The 21,921-nt window shown below is 57.8% G+C and overlaps 1 protein-coding gene across 1 annotated transcript in view; it reads left to right on the top strand.

The window, feature by feature from the left end:
- The window catches only part of LOC144951891 (anoctamin-1-like), a 48,611-nt gene extending 30,042 nt beyond the window's left edge, over positions 1 to 18,569 (top strand). The window contains exons 13-28 of the mRNA XM_078882237.1: positions 1,009 to 1,020; positions 1,643 to 1,720; positions 5,886 to 5,960; positions 6,857 to 7,058; positions 7,696 to 7,807; positions 9,231 to 9,288; positions 9,652 to 9,752; positions 10,271 to 10,446; positions 10,828 to 10,980; positions 12,831 to 12,883; positions 13,458 to 13,648; positions 14,161 to 14,266; positions 14,796 to 15,021; positions 16,835 to 16,890; positions 17,851 to 17,921; positions 18,542 to 18,569. Coding sequence (XP_078738363.1) covers positions 1,009 to 1,020; positions 1,643 to 1,720; positions 5,886 to 5,960; positions 6,857 to 7,058; positions 7,696 to 7,807; positions 9,231 to 9,288; positions 9,652 to 9,752; positions 10,271 to 10,446; positions 10,828 to 10,980; positions 12,831 to 12,883; positions 13,458 to 13,648; positions 14,161 to 14,266; positions 14,796 to 15,021; positions 16,835 to 16,890; positions 17,851 to 17,921; positions 18,542 to 18,569 — 1,698 coding nt within the window. The remainder of the gene's footprint in view (positions 1 to 1,008; positions 1,021 to 1,642; positions 1,721 to 5,885; positions 5,961 to 6,856; positions 7,059 to 7,695; positions 7,808 to 9,230; positions 9,289 to 9,651; positions 9,753 to 10,270; positions 10,447 to 10,827; positions 10,981 to 12,830; positions 12,884 to 13,457; positions 13,649 to 14,160; positions 14,267 to 14,795; positions 15,022 to 16,834; positions 16,891 to 17,850; positions 17,922 to 18,541) is intronic.
- The last annotated feature ends 3,352 nt before the right edge of the window (positions 18,570 to 21,921 follow it).

Genomic DNA, 21,921 nt, shown 5'->3' with positions numbered 1-21,921 from the left:
GTACTCGGTTGTGGCCTTATGGGAGGGAGGCCGTGAGCGGGAATTGAACCCGGGTCGCCGGCTTGGTAGTGCAGCGCAGCGCTAGCCGGTGCGCCACCGCACCAACACCAACACCACGAGCGGCGTGCGCCACGAAGTGACGGCGCCGCTTGTGCCGGGCCCGCTGCACTCTGAGGCCACGTGAAGTGTCGTAGACTCGCTGGCGGGAGGTCACGGGGACAGGCCCGTGGAGTTGACCGACTGAGATGACTGGCAGATGCACCACCTGTGCCCCCTCCCTACCGTGCCACCGCTGCCCGCACGCACGTACACACACACGTACACACGCACATACGCATGTACACACACACACACACGCACGTACGCACGTACACACACACACGCACACACGCACGTACACACACACACACGCGCACACGCACGCACGTACACTCAACAACAACCGCCATTTGCCACTAAATGGCGGTGACGTCACCACGACGCTTGTGCCAGGCCATGTGCACCTTGAGGCCACGTGAAGTGTCGAACGCCCGCTGGCAGGAGGTCACGGGGCAGACCCAGGTGCCACGGGTCGACTGACTGAGATGACCGAGATGACTGGCTGATGCATCACCTGTGCCCCCTACTGTGTCAACTTGCTGTGCTTTAGCCACCCGGCGCTCCGCTCGTTGTTGTGAGCGTCGCTCCTCTGCCCTCCGTTGTTGCTGGAGGGCGACTGCCTCCAACACACACGCACGCACGTACACACACACACGCCCGCCGGTCACTATCAGCTCCAGCTGATTGGCCGTGTCGCCACCGCTGCTGCTGCTGCTGCTGCTTTTGGGAGATGCTTTGGGGTTCCTATCCCTCCGTGCCGTGCTCCGAGCATCACTCTCCTTGCTCTGGAGGCTGCCGGAGGTGGCGGTGGTGGTGCCGTGGGTGTCGTGGCGGTGCCGTGGGTGGCGGTGCTCGTAACCTCTGTCTGTTTTTTTGTCTCTCGTTTCCTGCTGCACCCGGCTGCTCCAGGAGTTGGTCAAGGTTTGTCTCTCTCCCTCCCTCTGTCTCTCTCCTTGTCTCTCTCTCTCCCTACCTCTCCTCTCCCCGCATGCCCCGCTAACAATAATAATTATCAGCCACTCCTGTTCCAGAGTTTTGGTTTCGTCCAAATGTTCTGACAAACCCGGAGCAGCAATCCGGTCTGACCCGGGATACATTTTTGTTCTCCGCGGCGTTTGGTCAATCATCAGGCGCGTGCAGTGCGTGCCGAGTAGATCTGCACGTCACGGCGAACACGACGAGAACGTACTGCAAACTCTGGACAAACCTCGCCCCCAACTCCTCACCCCCAACTCCTCACCCCTCACCCCCAACTCCTCACCCCCAACTCCTCACCCCCAGCCCCTCACCGCTCACCCCTCACCGCTCACCCCTGACCCCTCACCGCTCACCCCTGACCCCTCACCGCTCACCCCTGACCCCTCACGGCTCACCCCTAACCCCTCACCCTCACCTTGACCCCTGACGGCTCACCCCCAGCACGTCACACCTCTCTCTCCCTTGTATACCCACACCCCCCACTCCATGCATGTCTGTGACCCCTACCCCCCTTCCCCCCCCCACACGTGTGACACACGCGTGTGCTGTCCGCGTGTGCGTGCAGGACCACCCTCGCCCCGAGTACGAGGCCAAACTCCTCGACAAGAAAATGCAAAGCGACTTCAACAAGCGACAGGAGCAGGTGAGGGACACGCCCCTCACCCCGGACCGTGACCTCTGACCGTGACCTCTGGCCGTGACCCTTAGCAATGGCCTATAGCTGCAATCTCTGGTCATAACCTCTAGCCATGACCTCTGCCCGTGACTTCTGGCTGTGACCTCTGGCCGTGACCTCTGACCATGACCTCTAACCTGACGTCTAACATGACCTCTAACATCACCTCTAGCTGTGTCCTCTGGCCATGACCTCTAACGTGACCTCTAACGTGACCTCTAACGTGACCTCTAACATGACCTTTAACCTGACCTCTGGCAATGACCTCTGGCCATGACCTCTGGCCATGACCTCTGACTAATGACCCTCGGAGAGCTAACGGCCATCGTGCGCTAAATGTTCTGGATGTTTGTTCCGACTTCCTGGAGCTTGTCTTGGTTGTGTTTGCGATGCTCTCTGAGCAGTCGCTGGGGGACCACGTGGGCACCGTAGGAGCTCGGAGTCCGATCCCGACCCTGACGATGCTCGCTCCGTATTCTGAGTTTGCGTGTCTCTCTCTTCGTGGTCGCTGCGTGGACTTTGTCTCCGGGTCCTCCGGTTTTCCTCCTCCACATTTCGAATCGACGTCACGCGTGTAGAGAGTTTGGCTGCCGCTATAAATGTCCACGTGATGATGACGATGATGGTGATGGTAAGCCGCCACTTAGTTGAGGCTGTCATTTGTGATGGCCAGGCCGCTTTTGAAAAAAGAGCGCCACAGCTTAATGGTAAGTAAAAAATAATAGTTTAAAGTAAAGCAGGGGCGGCAGCAGCTAGGCCGGCGTGACCAACAATTGCCCGAGTTCTGCGATCCTCTCTCAATATAGTGAGCGGTGTTTTCAGCCAATTCGTGAGTGGTGTAATACGTGCGGGGAGAAAGCCGGAGCAGCCGGAGAAAACCCGCGTTTGTAACGGATGGAGATTAGTCCACGCACGTTGCTGTTACTGCCTTCTTCCTGGAAGAGCCAGGGAGCACGGATACTCCTCGAAGCCCACCCACGGGTTAGGGAGAAGGGCGTTCCACAGCCCATCTGCGAGTGGTCCACCAACCCTCGGTGCTGCTGCTGCTGCCTCCACAACAGTGCTAGACCACAGCAGCAGCTTCGTACACCACCACCACTACCATCATCACCACCACCATCATCACCATCATCACCACCGTCATCACCATCATCACCACCACCACCACCATCATCACTATCACCTCCACCACCACCACCAACAACCTGATGGCACAATGACACTGGTTGCGGCTTGTATAAAAGTGGTCTGACGTTTTAGGCAATGGGCCTTGTTCAGGGTAAGGGAGAGGAGAGGTGACGTCAGGGAGAGAGATCCGCGATGATGAACCTCTAGGAGAACCCCCCCTTGCAGTGCGTCGTACATCGCGGAGGGAGAACTATGTGTGTGTGCGTTCGTGTGCGTGCATGTGTACATGTGTGCGTTCGTGTGCGTGCATGTGTACATGTGTGTGTCTCTGTGTGCGTGTGTGTGCCTGTGGGTGCCTGTGTGTGTGCCTGTGTGTGTGCGTGTGCCTGTGTGTGTGTGCCTGTGTGTGTCTGTGTGCCTGTGTGTGTGTGTGCGTGTGGTGTTGGCCACACACCACCCCCGTCGAGCGCCGTGCCACCCGTCTCTAGGCGCTACTCTCTCTCAGCGCCCTTCCCCCTACAGTCTGTGGAGGCTACGCGGTGGATCTTTGTCTTTGTCTGTGTGTGGTCCGACTTGCACACTTGCCCCCTATCTCCCCCTCTCCCGTGCTCCCAGAGGGCCCTGGACCAGCCGAGCGACGTGGCTAATCTGTGGAAGGCCAGGGTGCAGTCGGCCCTGGCCGGGGGAATCCTGGTACTTGCTCGTGTCCGTGCCCGTACCCACTGCAGCAGCCGTCGCTTCCTTCCCCGCCGTGCCCAGTGCCTTCTGTTTTGACTGCTTCCTCCTCTAGATTTGAAGCTTTCCTGACTGCAAGGATTCATATTCTTAGGTTTTTTCGGTAAAGTCACGTAGGTAAAAATTTTAAATTAATAAATAAAAAATATTTTTTCTTTTTTTACTTTTATTAATTTAAATTTTTTACCTACGTGACTTTACCGAAAAAAACCTAAGAATATGCTTCCTCCTCCTCCTCCTCGTCGTCGTCATCGGCGGCAGCGTCGATGCCGTTGCGCTTGACCATTCGTCACCTGATGTTTGTCATCGCCGTCGTCGTTGGCTTCGTCATCATCCTCATCATCCTCATCATCATCATCGTCGTAGTTCATCGTGATAACCGCGGTGGCTAGGAGATGTTAACTCCCTCGCCTGGTATGCGGGAGGTCGTGGCTTCGATCCCGATCCCGACCCTGACGACGCCTGCTGCTGCTGTACACTTGGAGTTTGCGTTTCTTCCTCTCTCCCCGTGGTCACCGCGTGCATTGTCTCCGGGTCGTCTCTCGGCTTTTTTCCTTCCATTTATAATCAACATCGCCGCGCGTTTAGAGAATTTTGCAGCTGCTATACATTTCCACGCGTGATGGTGATGATGGTGATCAGCCGCTCCGTTGAGCTATCATCTGTGGCCAGGTCGCTTTTGAAAAAGAGAGCTGCGCGTAGCTCAAAGTTGAGTGATCTTCATCGTAGTTAATCGTTACCACTATTACCATTGTCAGCATGATCACCATCATCACCGTCATCATCGTCATCACCATGATCATCGTCGTCATCACCGTCATCATCATCGTCGTCATCCTCATTGTCATTGCCATCATCGTCGTAATCATCGTCATCATCGTCATAATCCTCGTCGTCATCATCATTGTCATCGCTATCATCGTCGTCGTCATCATTGTCATCGCTTTCATCGTCCTCATCATCGCTGCCGTAGTTCTTGTCGGTGCCAATGGCATCATCATCATCATCCTTGTCAATATCCTCATCATCGTCATCATCACCACTGGAGTCATCGTTGCCACTTTCGTCATTAACAGTCGTAAGGTTCATCTTCAACTTGACCGTCCGGTACCGTAATCAGCGCCGTAATCATCGTCATTGTCATGACGACAATGACGATGGTGGCGACGAGGTGGAGCTCTCCGTGCGTGCATGACAGCGGCTGCCGTGTCCACGCCGTCCCCTGAGCGGCTCCGCGCTCTCTCCCTCTCTCCCTCCCGCTCGTTGCTGTTGTCGTTTGTTTGTGTCGTTCAGTTCGCTCCGTCCGCCTGAATGTAACACTGCTGACGAAATGAGCGTATCATTTGCGTATGATTTGCGTAACATACTTTGCATCACGTTCGCATTTGAGTTGCACCTCATTCAGACGAGGAGGAGGGGCGGTCGATCGCCCTGTGGCCGCGTGTGCCGCGAGCGCTCACAATGGGTCCCCGTCGTCACGTGGCCAAGAGGTCAACAGGTCAAGAGGTCGGCCCTCTGGAGTCCAGAGGACCCCCCCCCCCGCCATCCGATTCAATCTCCAGGCGCGGCAGTTTAAACATTGGGGGGAGATTCAAAAATTTCACCCCCCCCCACCCACCCAGCAGCAGTGTGATTGGTTCCACCACGGGTCGGGCAATGATTGGCAGGTCACGTTGGGTAAAGTGTGGGGGTGACGTCAATGTGTTTTATATTTAAATTTAGAGACCAGGGGATGAGTCTCGTGTAAGAGAGCGGGCGTGGAAGAGTAGACCAATTAACCCCTCCCCCTCCTCCCACGGTCCCATCCACCCTCTGTGGCGGCGTGGAGCCAGCAGTTGCAGCGCTGCGCCTTTGTCTTTTTTTGTTGCAAGCGTCCACATCGCAGCCGTTCCGCTCGCGTGTTTTGCTGTTGCATGTCACGACCCTGTGATGACCCCGTGGTGACCCCCGTGACGACCCCGTGGTGACCCCCCATGACGACCCCGTGACCCCTGGCAGCCACCACAGGTGCTGCCGCCAGCGCTGACCGGCACTGCTCGCGGCCGATGATCGCGAGCCTCAATAGCGTGCCCGTGTGTGTGTGTGTGTCTGCGTGTGTGTCTGCGTGTGTGTGTGTGTGTGTCTGCGTGTGTGTCTGCGTGTGTGTGTGTGTATGTGTGTGTGCCTGCGTGTGTATGTGTGTGTGTCTGCGTGTCTGCGCGTGTGCGCGTGTGCGTGCATGCGTCTGCTTGCCCGCATGCGCGTGTGTCTGCGCCGCGTGTGTGGACAGGACGAGGAGCTGAAGCTGACGTGGAGAGATCGACTTCCCAGCTACGCCATCAACTTCTCCTCTATCCTCTTCATGGTACCCGCCTACTCGTACCCACACACATACACACACATACACACACACATACACACACATACACACACACACACATACACACCCATACACACAACAACCAACAACAACCGCCATTCGCCACTAAGTGGCGGTGACGTCACCACGACGCTTGTGCCAGGCCATGTGCACCCTGAGGCCACGTGAAGTGTCGAACGCCCGCTGGCAGGAGGTCACGGGGCAGACCCAGGTGCCACGGGTCGACTGATCGAGATGACCGAGATGACTGGCTGATGCACCACCTGTGCCCCCTACTGTGCCAACTTGCTGTGCTTTCGCCACCCGGCGCTCCGCTCGTTGTTGTGAGCGTCGCTCCTCCGCCCTCCGTTGTTGTTGGAGGGCGACTGCCTCCAACTGCCCAGTAGCGTCCTTCACGAGCCTCCTCCACAGAGGCCGATCTTGACACCGCTGGTACCAGTCATCGGCAAGTCCACTCAGCTCCACGTCCTCCTGTACCACATCACTCCATCTCTTCTCTAGCCCGTGCCGCGCCCGTCTAGCCCCCCCGATCCGGCCGAACAAAAGCTGTTTAGGCATGCGGTGGCTGGGCATGCGGGCTACATGACCCAGCCATACACACACACACATTCCCATACACACACACATACTCATACACACACACATACACACACACACAGACCCATACACACACATTCCCATACACACACATTCCCATACACACACATTCCCATACACACACACACACATACCCATGCACACACACACATACCTGCTCATACCTTGCGCTTTGCAGATCGGGCCGATGTCATGTAACACACGTGTATGTCACACACATGTAACACGCGTTTGACACGTGCATGTAACACGCTTCTAACACGCGTGTGTGCGCGCGTTTGCAGATCGGGCTGACGTTTGCGATCGTGTTTGCGCTTATCGTGTACCGCATCTCGGTGTCGGCGGCGCTGGCGGTGAGCACGAACGCGTACCAGCGCTCCAACAACCGCGTGATCGTCACCTCCACCGCCGTCGTCATCAACCTCATCATCATCCTCATCCTCGACGAGATCTACGGCTCCGTGGCGCGCTGGCTCACGCAGATCGGTGGGTACGGTGCACCTAGCCTGGCACCCCGGCGTGTGTGTGCGTGTGTGTGTGTGGGGGGGGGGGCTTTGTCTTTGTGTGCACCTAGCCTGGCACCCCGGCGTGTGCGCGCGCGTGTGTGTGGGGGGGGGGGGCTTTGGCTTTGTGTGTACCTAGCCTGGCACCAGTACATTGCTCATTCCTTCATTTAATTCTCGGTCGTGATCTCTGCCTGTACATTCTCACACGCACACGCATGCACACCCACACGCACACGCTCACACACACGCACACTCGCACACGCACTCTCACACCCGCACACGCACACATGCACGCACACTCTCTCTCACACACACGCACCACGCACACGCACACACACGCAAATGAATACCCACGCATCCACACACTCAATGACGTGCACACACACTCTCTCTCACACACACGCACCACGCACACACACACACGCACCACGCACACACACACACGCAAATGAATACCCACGCATCCACACACTCAATGACGTGCACACACACTCTCTCACACACACGCACCACGCACACACACACACGCACCACGCACACACACACACGCACCACGCACACACACACACGCAAATGAATACCCACGCATCCACACACTCAATGACGTGCACACACAGAGGTGCCCAAGACTGACAAGGAGTTTGAGGAGCGATTGATCTTCAAATCGTTTCTGCTCAAGTTCGTCAACTCCTACACCACCATCTTCTACGTGGCCTTCTTCAAGGGGCGGTGAGCCACGCTGCTCCCTCCCTCCATCCCTCCTCCACCCTCCCTCCTCCACCCTCCACCCTCCTCCACCCTCCTCCACCCTCCCTCCCTCCCCTCTCTCCCTCCCTCCCTCCCTCCCTCCCCTCCATCCCTCCATCCCTCCTCCACCCTCCCTCCTCCACCCTCCTCTACCCTCCCTCCATCCCTCCTCCACCCTCCCCTCCCCTCTCTCCCTCCCTCCCTCCCACCCTCCTCCACCCTCCTCCACCCTCCTCCACCCTCCCCTCCCCTCCATCCCTCCATCCCTCCATCCCTCCTCCACCCTCCCTCCTCCACCCTCCTCCACCCTCCTCCACCCTCCCTCCATCCCTCCTCCACCCTCCCCTCCATCCCTCCATCCCTCCTCCACCCTCCCTCCTCCACCCTCCTCCACCCTCCCTCCATCCCTCCTCCACCCTCCCCTCCCCTCTCTCCCTCCCTCCCTCCCTCCCTCCCCTCTATCCCTCCATCCCTCCTCCACCCTCCCTCCTCCACCCTCCTCCACCCTCCTCCACCCTCCTCCACCCTCCTCCACCCTCCCTCCATCCCTCCTCCACCCTCCCCTCCCCTCTCTCCCTCCCTCCCTCCCTCCATCCCTCCATCCCTCCTCCACCCTCCCCTCCCCTCTCTCCCTCCCTCCCTCCCTCCCCTCCCTCCATCCCTCCATCCCTCCTCCACCCTCCCCTCCCCTCTCTCCCTCCCTCCCTCCCTCCCTCCCCTCCCTCCATCCCTCCATCCCTCCTCCACCCTCCCCTCCCCTCTCTCCCTCCCTCCCTCCCTCCCTCCCCTCCCTCCATCCCTCCATCCCGGGTTCCTGGCAATACAACAGGAGGTGTCAAGACAGTCAAACGCCACATAGGGGACCTTTTGCAAGGCATGAACTCTGCAGTAGCCCTGCGTGCGTGTGGCGAGACGTGCAGGCTGGACACGTGGACACGTGTCACATTGGCAGAGAGGGTAAAACCTCTACTTAGTTCTCATCATCTGTGATACTGGGAAAACGGTCCATAGAAATAATAATAATAATGTCAACTCGTAACACAGTCCATAACAGAGGTTTTTGTTGGGTTAGATTGCGAAAATATGAATGCGTCGATAAACCCGCGAAAGCCAAATCGTCACACGATGTCCGCTCACTCTCATAGACAGCTCCGGAGATCCTCCCCCCCCCCCAGCTCCTACAGGGGTACACGCTTGGCCTACTCTTCCACACCGTCTAGCGCACCAAGCTACGAACCCCATCGGTCCGAGTTCGAATCCCAGCCACGGCTAACGCCAGCGGTGACTCTCCGGCCGTGAGCGAGCAGCTGGGGAGACAAGGCGTAGGTGCCACTCGCTGACAGAACTTGCCCCGGCAGTGTGCGTGGGCTACATGGGGGGCCTTTATCTTTGTGTGCACGTGCAGGTTTGTGGGGAGACCAGGAAGCTACGTGTACGTCTTCCCCGGTCATCGCATGGAGGAGGTGAGCACCTCCTCATCATCTTTGTCACCGTCACCGTCACCGCCCCCTCTCACATCCTCCCCCATGTCCGACTTCCACCGCATCCCAACGTCTCCGTATCTCTCTCCCCATGTGTCTCCGTGTGTCTCTGCGTGTCTCCCCATATGTCCCCGTGTCTTGCCGTGTCTTGCCGTGTCTCCCTGCGTGTCCCTGCGTGTCCCTGCGTGTCCCTGCGTCTCTCGTCTCACCGCGTGTCTCACCGGGTGTCTCACCGCGTGTCTCACCGCGTGTCTCACCGTGTCTCCCCGCGTGTCTCCCCGTGTCTCCCCGTGTCTCCCCGCGTGTCTCACCGCGTGTCTCACCGCGTGTCTCCCCACGTGTCAGTGTGCCCCGGGTGGCTGTCTCATGGAGCTCTGCATCCAGTTGAGCATCATCATGCTCGGCAAGCAGCTCATCCAGAACAACCTCTTTGAGATCGGCATCCCGTGAGTCCACCACCACTATCACGTCGATGATGACGGAGATGAATATGATGATTACTATAAAGATGATGATGATTATGATGATGACGAGATTTATAGTAATGATGTCATGATGATTATTGCAACAATCATTAACATCGTTATCGGCCGATGATGCCGAAGACGATGTTAATGTAGAGATGATTGTGGAGATCTTGACGACGACGACGATTATTGCAACGGTCATCATAATGTCAACGATGCCAACGATGACGACAATGACGACGATGACGACGATGACGACGATTATTGCAACAGTCATCATAATATCAATGATGCCAACGATGACGACGACGACGATTATTGCAACGGTCATCATAATGTCAACGATGCCAATGATGACGACAATGACGACAATGACGACGATGACGACGATGACGACAATTATTGCAACAGTCATCATAATATCAATGATGCCAACGATGACGACGACGACGATTATTGCAACGGTCATCACAACGATGCGGACGCTGACGATGCAGGAGGATGAAGAAGCTGATGCGGAGTTTGCGCAAGAAGGAGGTGCTCCACCTGCACCACCACCACCACCACGGCGACGGCGGCGGCGGGGACCCCGAGGGGCTCCCCAAGCGCCGCTGGGACCTGGACCACGAGCTCGACCCCTACGCCGGCCTCACCCCGGAGTACATGGAGATGAGTACGTGCCGGACACGCCGCTCACGTGCACACACGCGGCCCAGCCGCTCGCTCGTCACGGCCACAGCGACCTCGCGACCCCGGGCACGCCGACCCCCACCCCACCGCGACCCCCCCCCCCCGTGCACATTGTGTGGCCACACCGACCCCGCTTGTCCGGCCGCACCAGTCCCCCCACGTGCGTGGTTGGTGATGGTGCTGCTGCTGCTGCTCCGTCAGTGACGGTGTTGGCGGTGGTGCAGTGTCGTTAACGGTGCCGAGATCATCGTGGGGATCTTAAAGACGACGACGACGCTGCTGCTGCTGCTGCTGCTGCTGCTGCTGCTGCTGATAATGATGATGATGACGTTGGTCTACTCCTCCTCTCCCCCCCCCCCCCCAGTCATCCAGTTCGGCTTCGTGACGCTGTTCGTGGCGTCCTTCCCGCTGGCGCCGCTCTTCGCGCTGCTCAACAACGTCATCGAGATCCGCCTCGACGCCAAGAAGTTCGTCTCCGAGCTGCGGAGGCCCACGGCCGTGCGCGCCAAGGACATCGGTGGGGGCCCGCAACCACCGCCGCAACAACCACCGCAACAACCACCGCAACAACCACCACCGCAACAACCACCACCGCAACAACCACCACCGCAACAACCACCACCGCAACAACCACCACCGCAACAACCACCACCGCAACAACCACCACCGCAACAACCACCACCGCAACAACCACCACCGCAACAACCACCACCGCAACAACCACCACCGCAACAACCACCACCGCAACAACCACCACCGCAACAACCACCACCGCAACAACCACCACCGCAACAACCACCACCGCAACAACCACCGCAATCACATCCGCAATAATCGCAATAACAACAAGGGCAACAATAACCGCAAACAGCCACAGTCTGGGGATCGCACGCACAGAGCAGCGATCCCCAGACTGACGCCCATCCTCCCGGTCTCTTCGAGTTTTTAACTGTTTACAGCATCCACTTGAAACTGGAACTCACTCACCCACTCGCTCATTCACTCACCTACTCACTCGCTCACGATCTCACTCACCCACTCGCTCACCTACTCACTCACTCGCTCACGATCTCACTCACCCACTCGCTCACCTACTCACTTGCTCACGATCTCACTCACTCATTCACTCACTCACTCATTCACTCACTCACGATCTCACTCACCCACTCACTCACACAGAATCTCACTCACTCACTCGTTCATTCGCTCACTCACGATCTTCATCACCCACTCATTCATTCACCCGCATACCCACCCACCCACATGTTCACTCACTCGTCCACTCATTAAATCGCTCTTGCAAACGAGACCTCTCGATCCCGGTCTCCAGCGTTTCCACCTCGTCACACGCCGAGTCAACTTGACCCTTGGCTCATGTCGTTCCATCACTGTAGACGTGACACAGCCCCGCCACCCAGTGGCACGATCAGGAAAACGCAGCCAGCTCTAACACGTGTAACCCCGGGGCAATGAGGATGATGTGTGTACGGTGAACTTCTAAGCGGTGGTGCGGGGAAGGACAACAAACTAAACACAAAATTCGATTTTGAAGAAGCGAGTTTGTCAATGTCGATGATGATTTATGAGTGCACAGCTCCAAGTGGCTTCCTAATATCGGAAGGAAGAGCGTTCCAGACGGCCGCAGAAGCTCACCCGAAAGCGCCGGGTGATGCGGTGGCCTTATTAGTTTGATGGCCAGCCAAAAGTGTAGTGTGTAGGGTAATGTTTAGTGTAGTAAATAGTCTGGTGTATATCGCATCTGAAAGCGCACGATGCAGAAAGCGGTTTTGTTCCATGGGCAGCCAAGAGACGGTTGCCACGGCGAGGATGACCGGAGTGTGCCGTGGGCGGCGTTGGCGGGTAGACGGGTCGATGCCAGATATACAATCACGCGCGACAAATAATAATACAAACAGCAACTGTTCAGCTTAATACATTCACGCGGTTCGTGTGAGTTGCGTCTCTCGCAGCACACACACAGAGCCGGAAGGCGGGCGGTGAGGGAGCCCCCCCGCCCAAGCTCTGCGGGTCCTCTCCTTATTAAGATGTTGGCAAGCCGCGTGTGACAAGGAGCGTTTGAGACGATTTGACGCATTCTGTGTAAACGTTGCGGGTTTGCCGTCTTGGTGGCACCCGACCGAACCGTTGCTGCTGATGGCGGCGCTTTTAGGCTCGCGTGACGGGGCTCGCCAATGGACACTGCCGGGTGGAGGAGGGCACACAACACAGATGGGTTTGTGAGAGCCGCGCGCCTTAAATATACAGCGTCGTCGTCGTGGTTTTGTGTCGCGATGGCTTCCCCCCCCCCCAGCCCCTCCCTCCACCTGATCTCCCCCCCCCCCCCCCTCTGTTCCGTGGCTCCCCCAGGAATCTGGTTCAACATCCTGTCCGGCATCGGGAAACTCAGCGTCATCACAAACGTAAGTCGGGGATTCCACCCCCCGCTACGCCCTCGCTCCTCCTTCCTCCCCTCCCCTCGCTCCCTCCCCTCCCCTCACTCCCTCCCCTCCCCTAACTCCCCTCCCCTCCCCTCCCTCCAGCCAACACATCCCATTTCATCCACTTTCATCCCCCTTCAACCGCACACTATATCCGTCCATCACCAACTCTCCCCATCACCCAAAGATCCCCCGTGTAGCCTCTCAACAGACTGTCGGGGCAAGTGCTGTTAGCAAGCAGCTCCTAGCGAGGCTGGCAACTCGGGTGGCCAGCACCACGCCCGGCCGCCTTTGTCTCCCCAGTGGCGATGTTTTCACTCATTTGAGGCTGAGTCGACCTAGGGGAGGCCCTGCACCGGTTCAGGTAACCGTCACCGGCGTTGGTGGCCGTGAGCGGGAATCGAACTCGGGTCGCCGGGTTCGTAGCTCGGCGTGCTCACCGCTGCACCGCCGCTCGGTCGCTCTCCTCCCTCCGTCCGTAACCCCTCGCCGTGACCCAGCAATCGGTCCCCCGTGTGACCTCTCACCCCCCCGCTCTCCCCCCCCCCCCCCCCAGGCGTTTGTGATCTCGACCACGTCGGACTTTATCCCGCGGCTCGTCTACCTGTACATGTACAGTGCGGACGGCACCATGCGGGGCTTCGTGGACCACACGCTGTCGCACTTCAACGTGAGCGACTTCGCCGAGGGCACCGGGCCGGCCGGCGACGTGGGCACGGGGAGCGACGCGGAGGTCCTCTCCTGCAGGTCGGCCGCTCGTCGTCGTCGTCGTCTGTCATGTTGTCGTCGTCGGGATATCGTCGTTGGGCCCTCGTCGTCGAGTTGAGGGGGTAGCGATGGTGGGGGGAGCCATATTTTCTACGTTATGTTGTCGTTGAATGGGTTGGTGATGGGGTGGGTGGGTTGGTTATTGGGCGGGTTGGTTTGGGTAAGTTGGTGGGTGGGTGGGCGGGCGGGAGAGTGGGTAAGTGGGCGAGTGGGCGAACGAGCGCAGGTGGGCAAGCAAGTGGGCGAGCGGGTGGGTGGGTTGGTTTGAGTAAGTTGGTGGACAGGCAAGTGGGTGGGTGGGTGAGTGGGCGAGCGGGTGGGCGGGCAAGTCGCCAACATCACCTCTGCGTCTCCCCGCTTGTCCTCCCCGCGTGTGACGCCGCTGCTCAGACACGGCTCCGTGTGCATCCCGACAGCAGTACTAACTTGCGGTGTTGTGGTGGCGATTGTGGTGGCGATTGTGGTGGTGGTTGCCGGCGGGGGCGGTGCAGGTACAAGGACTACCGTGACCCGCCGGGCTCGGAGCGGGCGTACGACACCAACAAGCAGTACTGGGCCGTCATGGCCGCCCGCCTCGCCTTTGTCATCATCTTCCAGGCGAGCAGCTTCCCCGCACCATAGCACCCTCGCCGCTCCCTCACCGCACCTTCACCGCACCCTCGCCGCACCCTCACCGCTCCCTCACCGCACGCTCACCACACGCTTGCTTGCTCGCTCAACCGCTCACTCGCAGCACATTCGCTCGCCTGCTCATTCACCCGCTCGCTCATTCACTCGCTCGCCCACTCACCCGCTCACCCGCTCGCCCGCTCATTCACCTGCTCGCTCATTCACTCGCTCGCCCACTCACCCACTCACCCGCTCGCCCGCTCACTCACCTGCTCGCTCATTCCCTCGCTCGTCCACCCACCCACTCACCCGCTCGCTCATTCACTCACCCGCTCGCTCGTTCACTCAATTCATCCGTGACCCACTCGCCCGTAACATTCACATCTCGCCTTGGGGGGGGGAGGGGGGGGGAGGGGGGAGGGGGGGGAGGGGGAGGGGGGCCCTCTAGCCGCCTAGCATCACCTTCACCCCAATCCTGCCGTGACCACCCTCCACCCTCTACCCTCGTCTCCCGCAGAACCTCGTCATGTTCCTGAGCAACGTCCTCGACTGGCTCATCCCCGACATCCCCAAGGACATCGCGGACTGCCTGAAGAAGGAGCGGACGCTCATCGTCGCCACCTTCCTCAAGGAGGAGCAGGAGAAGATGCAGCTCCTGGGGAACCTGGGCCAGAACAAGGACGGACGCGAGAGGCGAGGTGGAGGAGGTGGAGGAGGTGGAGGAGGTGGAGGAGGTGGAGGAGGTGGAGGAGGTGGAGGAGGTGGAGGAGGTGGAGGTGGAGGAGGTGGAGGAGGCGGAGGTGGCGACCCGCTCGAATCGTCCCAGCGGGAACTGGGGGACTCGTCGCGGGAGGGAGCGGAGAGGGCCAGCAACCAGCAGCACAACGGCAGCAGCGTGGGGGCCGGGCGCGAGCGGGCGGAGAGCCCCGCCGGGGGGAGGGGCGGGGGGGGGCTCGAGCCGGCGGAAGGGGGGGTGGGGGTCGACGAGCGGGGGGGGCACCGCCCAAGCAACGCCTCCTGCAGCGCGCAGCACACCGTTGTGTAGGGGCACGCACGGACACGCGCGGACACAGACACGCACGGACACACACGAGTGGGCACGGGCACAGACGGGCACAGACACGCACGGACACACACGGACACACGCGCGGACACACGCGCGGACACAGACACGCACGGACACACACCAGTGGGCACGGGCACAGACACGCACGGACACACGCGCACACGCGCGGGACACGCACACGTGTGTGTGTGTGCGTGCGTGCGTGTGATGGGAATCATGCATGTTGGGTGTGTGGGTGCGTGTACTGGGTCTGTGCGTATGTTGTGTGCCTGTCTGCGTGTGTGCGCCTGTGTTTTGTCTGCCAGTGGTTGGGAGTGGTGCATATACCACAGGGAGTTTGTGTGGTTGCGTACAGGTGGTTGGGTGTGCGGTGCAGTTTGTTAGCGAGCAGATTGCCCGTCGCTTGAAAGCGAGATTCTAGTTCCACGTTCTCACAAAGCGGTAGCGAGTTTATCGACCGCCGAGTCACGATGGGTTTTCTGGATTTGAACGCTCCACACAACCTGAGGAGTCTGAGAGACCAAGCCACCGTCACCCCGACGCCCGCCACGTGGTTCCCAAAGTAAAAAAGAAACATACTTACAGGCGTGCTACAGGCGCGCTACAGGCGCGCTACAGGCGCGCTACAGGCGCGCTACAGGCGCGCTACAGGCGCGCTACAGGCGCGCTACAGGCGCGCTACAGGCGCGTGCGTTTCCACCGAATTCTAACATTGACCCAACGTCGGCCCAAACGTTGGTTTCACTCCCGATTTATGAAACGTGACGCCATGGAAGAGTACGCCAAAGTACATACCCCTCCCCCCCTTAGAGAGGCCTCTGGTGGGCCCCGTCCAGTGGAGCGATTTTCGTTCTGGTTTTAACCCACGCGTTACCCCCACCAAAGACAAAGCTCCCCCGTGTAGCCTTAACCGACTCGTTGGGGCAACGACGACAACAGCAGCCGCATTAGCCACAAAGTAGCGGTGACGTCACGGCCGCCTGACCCGCCGCCGCCGCCGCACGTGACGTGCCGCCCGACCGATTGTGGTCGACCCTCGTTGTTCACGCGGCTGGGTGGACAGAGGCGACTGGGTGGGTGGTGGTGGGTGGTGGTGGGTGGTGAGTGGTGGTGGTGGTTGTTGTCGGGGTGGTGCATCACGATGCGTGCGCCATTGCCCCCCACCGACGTGCAAATCCGTTCCAGACGGCCGCAGAAGCGCGCGTCTGAAAGCGCCGCGCGAAGCGGTGGCCATCTTTGTTTCGGTGGTTATCCAAAAGTGTAGTGTATAGTGTAGCGTAGCGTGTGTAGTGTGTATATAGCGCCTAATAGCGCCTCGCGATGCGGCGACCCGCTTTGTTTTCGATAGGCCGAGCTAAAAGCCGCCGCTGCTGCTGCGAGGATGAGGGGAGATGGTTTATAGCTCCCTCGACGGGGGACGCGTTCAGCAATCGTCGTCGTCGTGCGCGTGTGGCGCGATTTGTACTTAATGTTTCGCGCGTGTCACGGAGTCCGTCTCAAGTTGACTTACCTGGCTGAGAAGAACTACTCGAGAAAGACCCCCGGGGTAAGGATTGTTGGAGGTTCTCATTCCTCAAGAGTTGTCACCAAGATCACCAAATTGTCAGGGGGCAGAACAAATGCAATGCGGCAACTGCGATGAAGCGAATTGAAATCCCGTCGCAATGCTAGTCTCTGGGCAATACTGGTCTCTAGGCAATGCTAGTCTCTAGGCAATGCTAGTCTCCAGGCAATGCTAGTCTCTGGGCAATACTGGTCTCTAGGCAATGCTAGTCTCTAGGCAATGCTAGTCTCCAGGCAATGCTAGTCTCTGGGCAATACTGGTCTCTAGGCAATGCTAGTCTCTAGGCAATGCTAGTCTCCAGGCAATGCTAGTCTCTGGGCAATACTGGTCTCTAGGCAATGCTAGTCTCTAGGCAATGCTAGTCTCCAGGCAATGCTAGTCTCTAGGCAATGCTAGTCTCTAGGCAATGCTAGTCTCTAGGCAATGCTAGTCTCTGGGCAACGTTACCCTATGGTCAATACCCGTCCATGAGCGAGCAATGCGAGTCTGTGCTGACGACCGCACGGAGATGCACGTGGTGGGGTGAGTGGATGGGGGGGTGAGTGGGTGGGGGGGTGGGGGTGGTGCCGCGTGCGATGCGAGATGGAGGATTTTGTCGTCTCGGGAATGAGGCGGACCCAGTGTCGGAAACCTTGGCGGCTTGAGGTTCTAACCCCCCCTCCCACCCTCATCGCCTCGCTCGAGATCTCCCGTCCTGCCAATGCCCCCGTCTCACGCCACCTCGTCTGTCTCCCTCCCTCTCCTACAGCGTTTGAATCGGAGGCGAGGAGGGGGGGTTGCCTTCTACCCACCCCCCACTCGCCCACTCCTCCAACACTTACCACCACGAGGACCCTTACTGGGGGGGAAGGGGGTCGGATTGGGGGGGGGGCCACAGCCCCTCCTCCCCTCCCCCACACCTACCTCGCACGCACGCACCCCCCACCCACCCTTGCCTCGCAGTCTCAGCAGCAGGGCAAAGAGCTGGCGTCGCCCTCCGGTAACCCCTTCGCTGGCTCGCAGGATGTGGCCAGGTGCGGTTTACTGGTGCGACCTGCAGGTGTTACAGGTGTAGGCTTCAGGTGTGGCCAGGTGTGGCCAGGTGTGACGTCTGGGTTAACGGATTACAGGTGTAGGCTTCAGGTGTGCTCTCGTGTGTATTACGGTCTGGACTCGTGATGTAGGGCTTTACAGGTGTTAGGTGCAGAGGTATGGCCAGGTTGTAATTCCTGGTAAGGAATGTAGCGCTACAGGTACGACCAGGTGTATGCTACAGTAGCTGCAGGTGTAGTCTACACGGTTCCGCGTTATAAGCAGGGCTCCCCGTTTCACGCTATTATCCGGAATGCCGATAGCGAGGTCGGCTGGCCCGGCTGCCTGGCGAGGAGGTTGATTTGCTACAAGATACTCCGATCCATAACAGCCCTATATCAATTGTGTATCCTATAGCAATCCCATATTGCACGGCTTTGGGACAAAATAAATTGGAGGAGGATTTGGCGCGCGATAATCATTCCCCCCCGGGGAGGGGAGGAGGAGAGAGTGTCCCGTACTTCCGAGATTCAGCCTCGATTATAGCAGTGTGTGCCCAGGGGTGCATCCAGGTGTCTTCAGGTGTACGCCCCCAGGTGTGTGTCCCCAGGTGTGTCCCTAGGTGCGTCCCCAGGTGTGTGCCCTCTTAAGCGCATGCCGCTGTGCAGATCTCGCTGTTATTCCCGTTGGGCTGATATCTGATTTCCCCCCCCCCCCCCACTTTCCACCAATCCCCCCCCCCCCCCTCAAATCCTGCCCAGCACCCCCTGCTAATTAATTTGCATGGACGTGGTTTAGAGTGGGGGAGGCGGGGGGGCGGACGGGGGTCGATCAAAGGGAGAGGGGGTGACGGAGCGAGCAGTCCGCTCTACCCCCTACCAGGACCCCCCGCCCCACTACCACCAGAACCACGACCCCCCCAAAGGTTCCTCCAGAGTTCACAGTCGTGGTGGACCCCCCCCCCGCCCCCTGCTGGTCCCTGCCACTTAACTTTGCCCCCACCCACCGCCCCCCCAAATATCTAAACTCGCCGTTGTCTTTGTTTGTTTGTTTAATTTATGTTGCCATGCTGCCTTGTCAGTGATTATCACCGTGTGTGTGTTGTGTGCGTGCAAGTGTGTGTGTGATGGGGTGTATACACGTGTGTATTGGTGTGTATGCATGCGTGTGTGGGGGAGCGGTGGTGTAGTGGTTAGCGCTGCGCTACGAACCTGGCGACCTGGGTACGATTCCCGCTCACGGCCAACACCGGTGGCGATTATCGGAACCGGTCCTGGGCCTCCCCTTGGTCGACTCGGCCTCAAATGAGTACATGGTGCGGTGTGTAAACATCGCCACTGGGGAGATAAAAGCGGCCGGACGTGGTGCTGGCCACCCACCCCCTCGTGTGCCGTGCCGGCCTTCAGAGGTGCTCGCTAACAGCACTTGCCCCAACAGTCTGTTGAGGCTATATTTGTGTGTGTGTGTCTGTGTGCGTGTCTTTGTATGTATGTGTGCGCCTGTGTGTGCCCGTGGCTGTGTGATTCCCGTGTACACACTCTCCCCCAAATCTGCATGCCACCAGCTTCCGTGTGTTCCGTCTGTCTCGTCACAGTCCGCTCGCTTGCCTGCCTGACACACGTGGGACACAGACGCACAAAATATCCCCCGTCTAGCATTTTTACAGAACTGTTGGGGCAAGTGCTGTTAGCGAGTAGCACCCAATGAAGGCCAGACAAAGATCCCCCGTATAGCCTTTACAGAACTGTTGGGGCAAGTGCTGTTAGCGAGTAGCACCTAATGAAGGCTAGACAAAGATCCCCTGTATAGCCTTGACAGAACTGTTGGGGCAAGTGCTGTTAGCGAGTAGCAGCATCTAATGAAGGGCGACACGGCACGCGAGAGAGGGCGAGTGACCAGCACCACGCCGAAAGGATCAGACACAGAGAGACACACACACGAACCAACTCTCAACCTGAAGCCAGTAAGTTGGACCTTGGAACGGCATCGCCTTGCGATGGGAGGCGGGGTGGGGGCAAATCTTCCTGAAGACTCGGCCACTCGGAGAGAGCGAGCGAGTGACGCCCACGGCCCAGACGCCCTGTGGATCCTTGAGAAGATCATTCGGCAGCAGGACGAGTAAGGAACGACGCCGAGAGACGCCGGGAGACGCTGAGAGACGCACGGATCGAGGTGAACGCCATCGGCCGGGAAATCTCTCCTCCTCCGCCGCCTCGTGACCTCCCGTCGACGACGCCGCACAGCCACCTTGAAGCTGGCGATTGACAATTACGACCTTTGAATAATGATTGCGATGGTTCATTATGATGATGATTTCGGGACTGTCACGATGAGCCGGAATAATGATGATGATGGTGATCATGCTTTGGTGGGTGATGATGTCCTTTGGCATATGAAGAAATCGTGCAGATCATTGTTGGCTTACTGATGATGATGATGGCAGGGATGGTGCTCATCGTGATGATGGTGATGGCAGGGATGATGATGACAGGAATGATGCCTAATCATGATGATGATTGCAGGGGGATGATGCTCATCATGGTGATGGCTGGTAAGGGTGGTGGTCATAGACCTATTAGTGGATTATATCGATTGAAAAAAATATATAAATATTTAAAAAAACTAATCCACCGCAAAGTGACGCTTACTAATTAAAGACAAACTTTACTGCAAAGATTATATAGACGATGATGATGGTGGTCGTGGTGATAACGATGACTGTTTGAACTTTCAAACTCAGCTGTATTTTAATGGCCACACCTAAAATTGATGCTTTATTGTTGTACTGTACTTTTCGTTGTTGTCTGGTCCCGTTGGGATCGGTTTTGATTCTCACCGGACGGAGTTCGTGATACGATTAACATCCACGTGCCTTCTCTCAGCGATCACCCTCCTCATCATCCTTCCTCTACTCTTACCGATCCTCCATCTTCCTCCATTCTCCTCCACCCTCCTCTCTCTGCCACCTCCTCCACCTCATCTTCCTCTTCTACCCCCCCCCCCCTCAGTCTCATCCAATAATAACCCCAACCTCGAACTCCTAATACTCTACCCCTTACAATCATTATCACCCTAAACCCAAGCTACAGCCCTAAGTCCTAACCATGAACCTTAACCCCTATAACCCTCGAACCAAATCTCCGACCCCCCTTCAACCTCACGGGCCTACCCCTAACACCCCGAGCGCTAACACCCAGACGACACCCAGACAACACGTGAAACCAAACCCGCAGCCCTATACCATCAACCCAACTCCCCAAGCACCTCTACATTTAAAGCTTTCGTGACTGCAAGGATTCATACTCTTAGGTTTTTTTCGGTAAAGTCACGTAGGTAAAAAATTAATAAAAGTAAAATAAAAATCACGACGTTTCGGAAGCTTGTGTTGCCTCCGAAACGTCGTGATTTTTATTTTATTTAACTTTTATACATTTTAATTTTTTACCTACGCGACTTTACCGAAAAAACCCAAGAATCTGAATCCCCAAGCACCGCAAGCAGCGACAGGTCTGACCCGAACCCCTCCACCGTGAACTCAAAGGCGGCTCCCGTCCCCAGCGATCCGTGACGTCACTCGCAGTCACGTTAGGCCCCGCCCACTCGCCGCCGGAGTGAGTGGCCCCCGTCTGTATCCCTCCGCGCCCCTCCCCACGGCTGTACCCCTCCGCACACGCGGATGAATGCCCCCCTCGCCACGTGGCTGCCACACGAATTGAATGTCCCGCAGCCCCCTCCGTCTTTGTCTCTCTCTGTCCTTCAGTTGCCCGTCTGTCTGTCTCTCTGTCTTCTTGTCTCTTCACGCCCGTTGCGTGTGCGCACACACGCACGCGTGACTAACAGTGTATTTGTTATTCCGATTTATTATCAATAATGTTGTGTAATCCGTAATGTATATATTTCACTTTAAACTAAAAAAAAAACACATTTAAGATTTACAAAAATTTGTTTTTGATAATACATACTTACTAAAAAGAACCTCCTTATCTCTTGTCGTGTCCATGT

This window comes from Lampetra fluviatilis, chromosome 64 (genome assembly GCF_964198595.1).
Source record: "Lampetra fluviatilis chromosome 64, kcLamFluv1.1, whole genome shotgun sequence".
In the NCBI taxonomy this organism is placed as follows: Eukaryota; Metazoa; Chordata; class Hyperoartia; order Petromyzontiformes; family Petromyzontidae; genus Lampetra; species Lampetra fluviatilis.
This window is presented reverse-complemented; position numbering and strand designations above follow the sequence as displayed.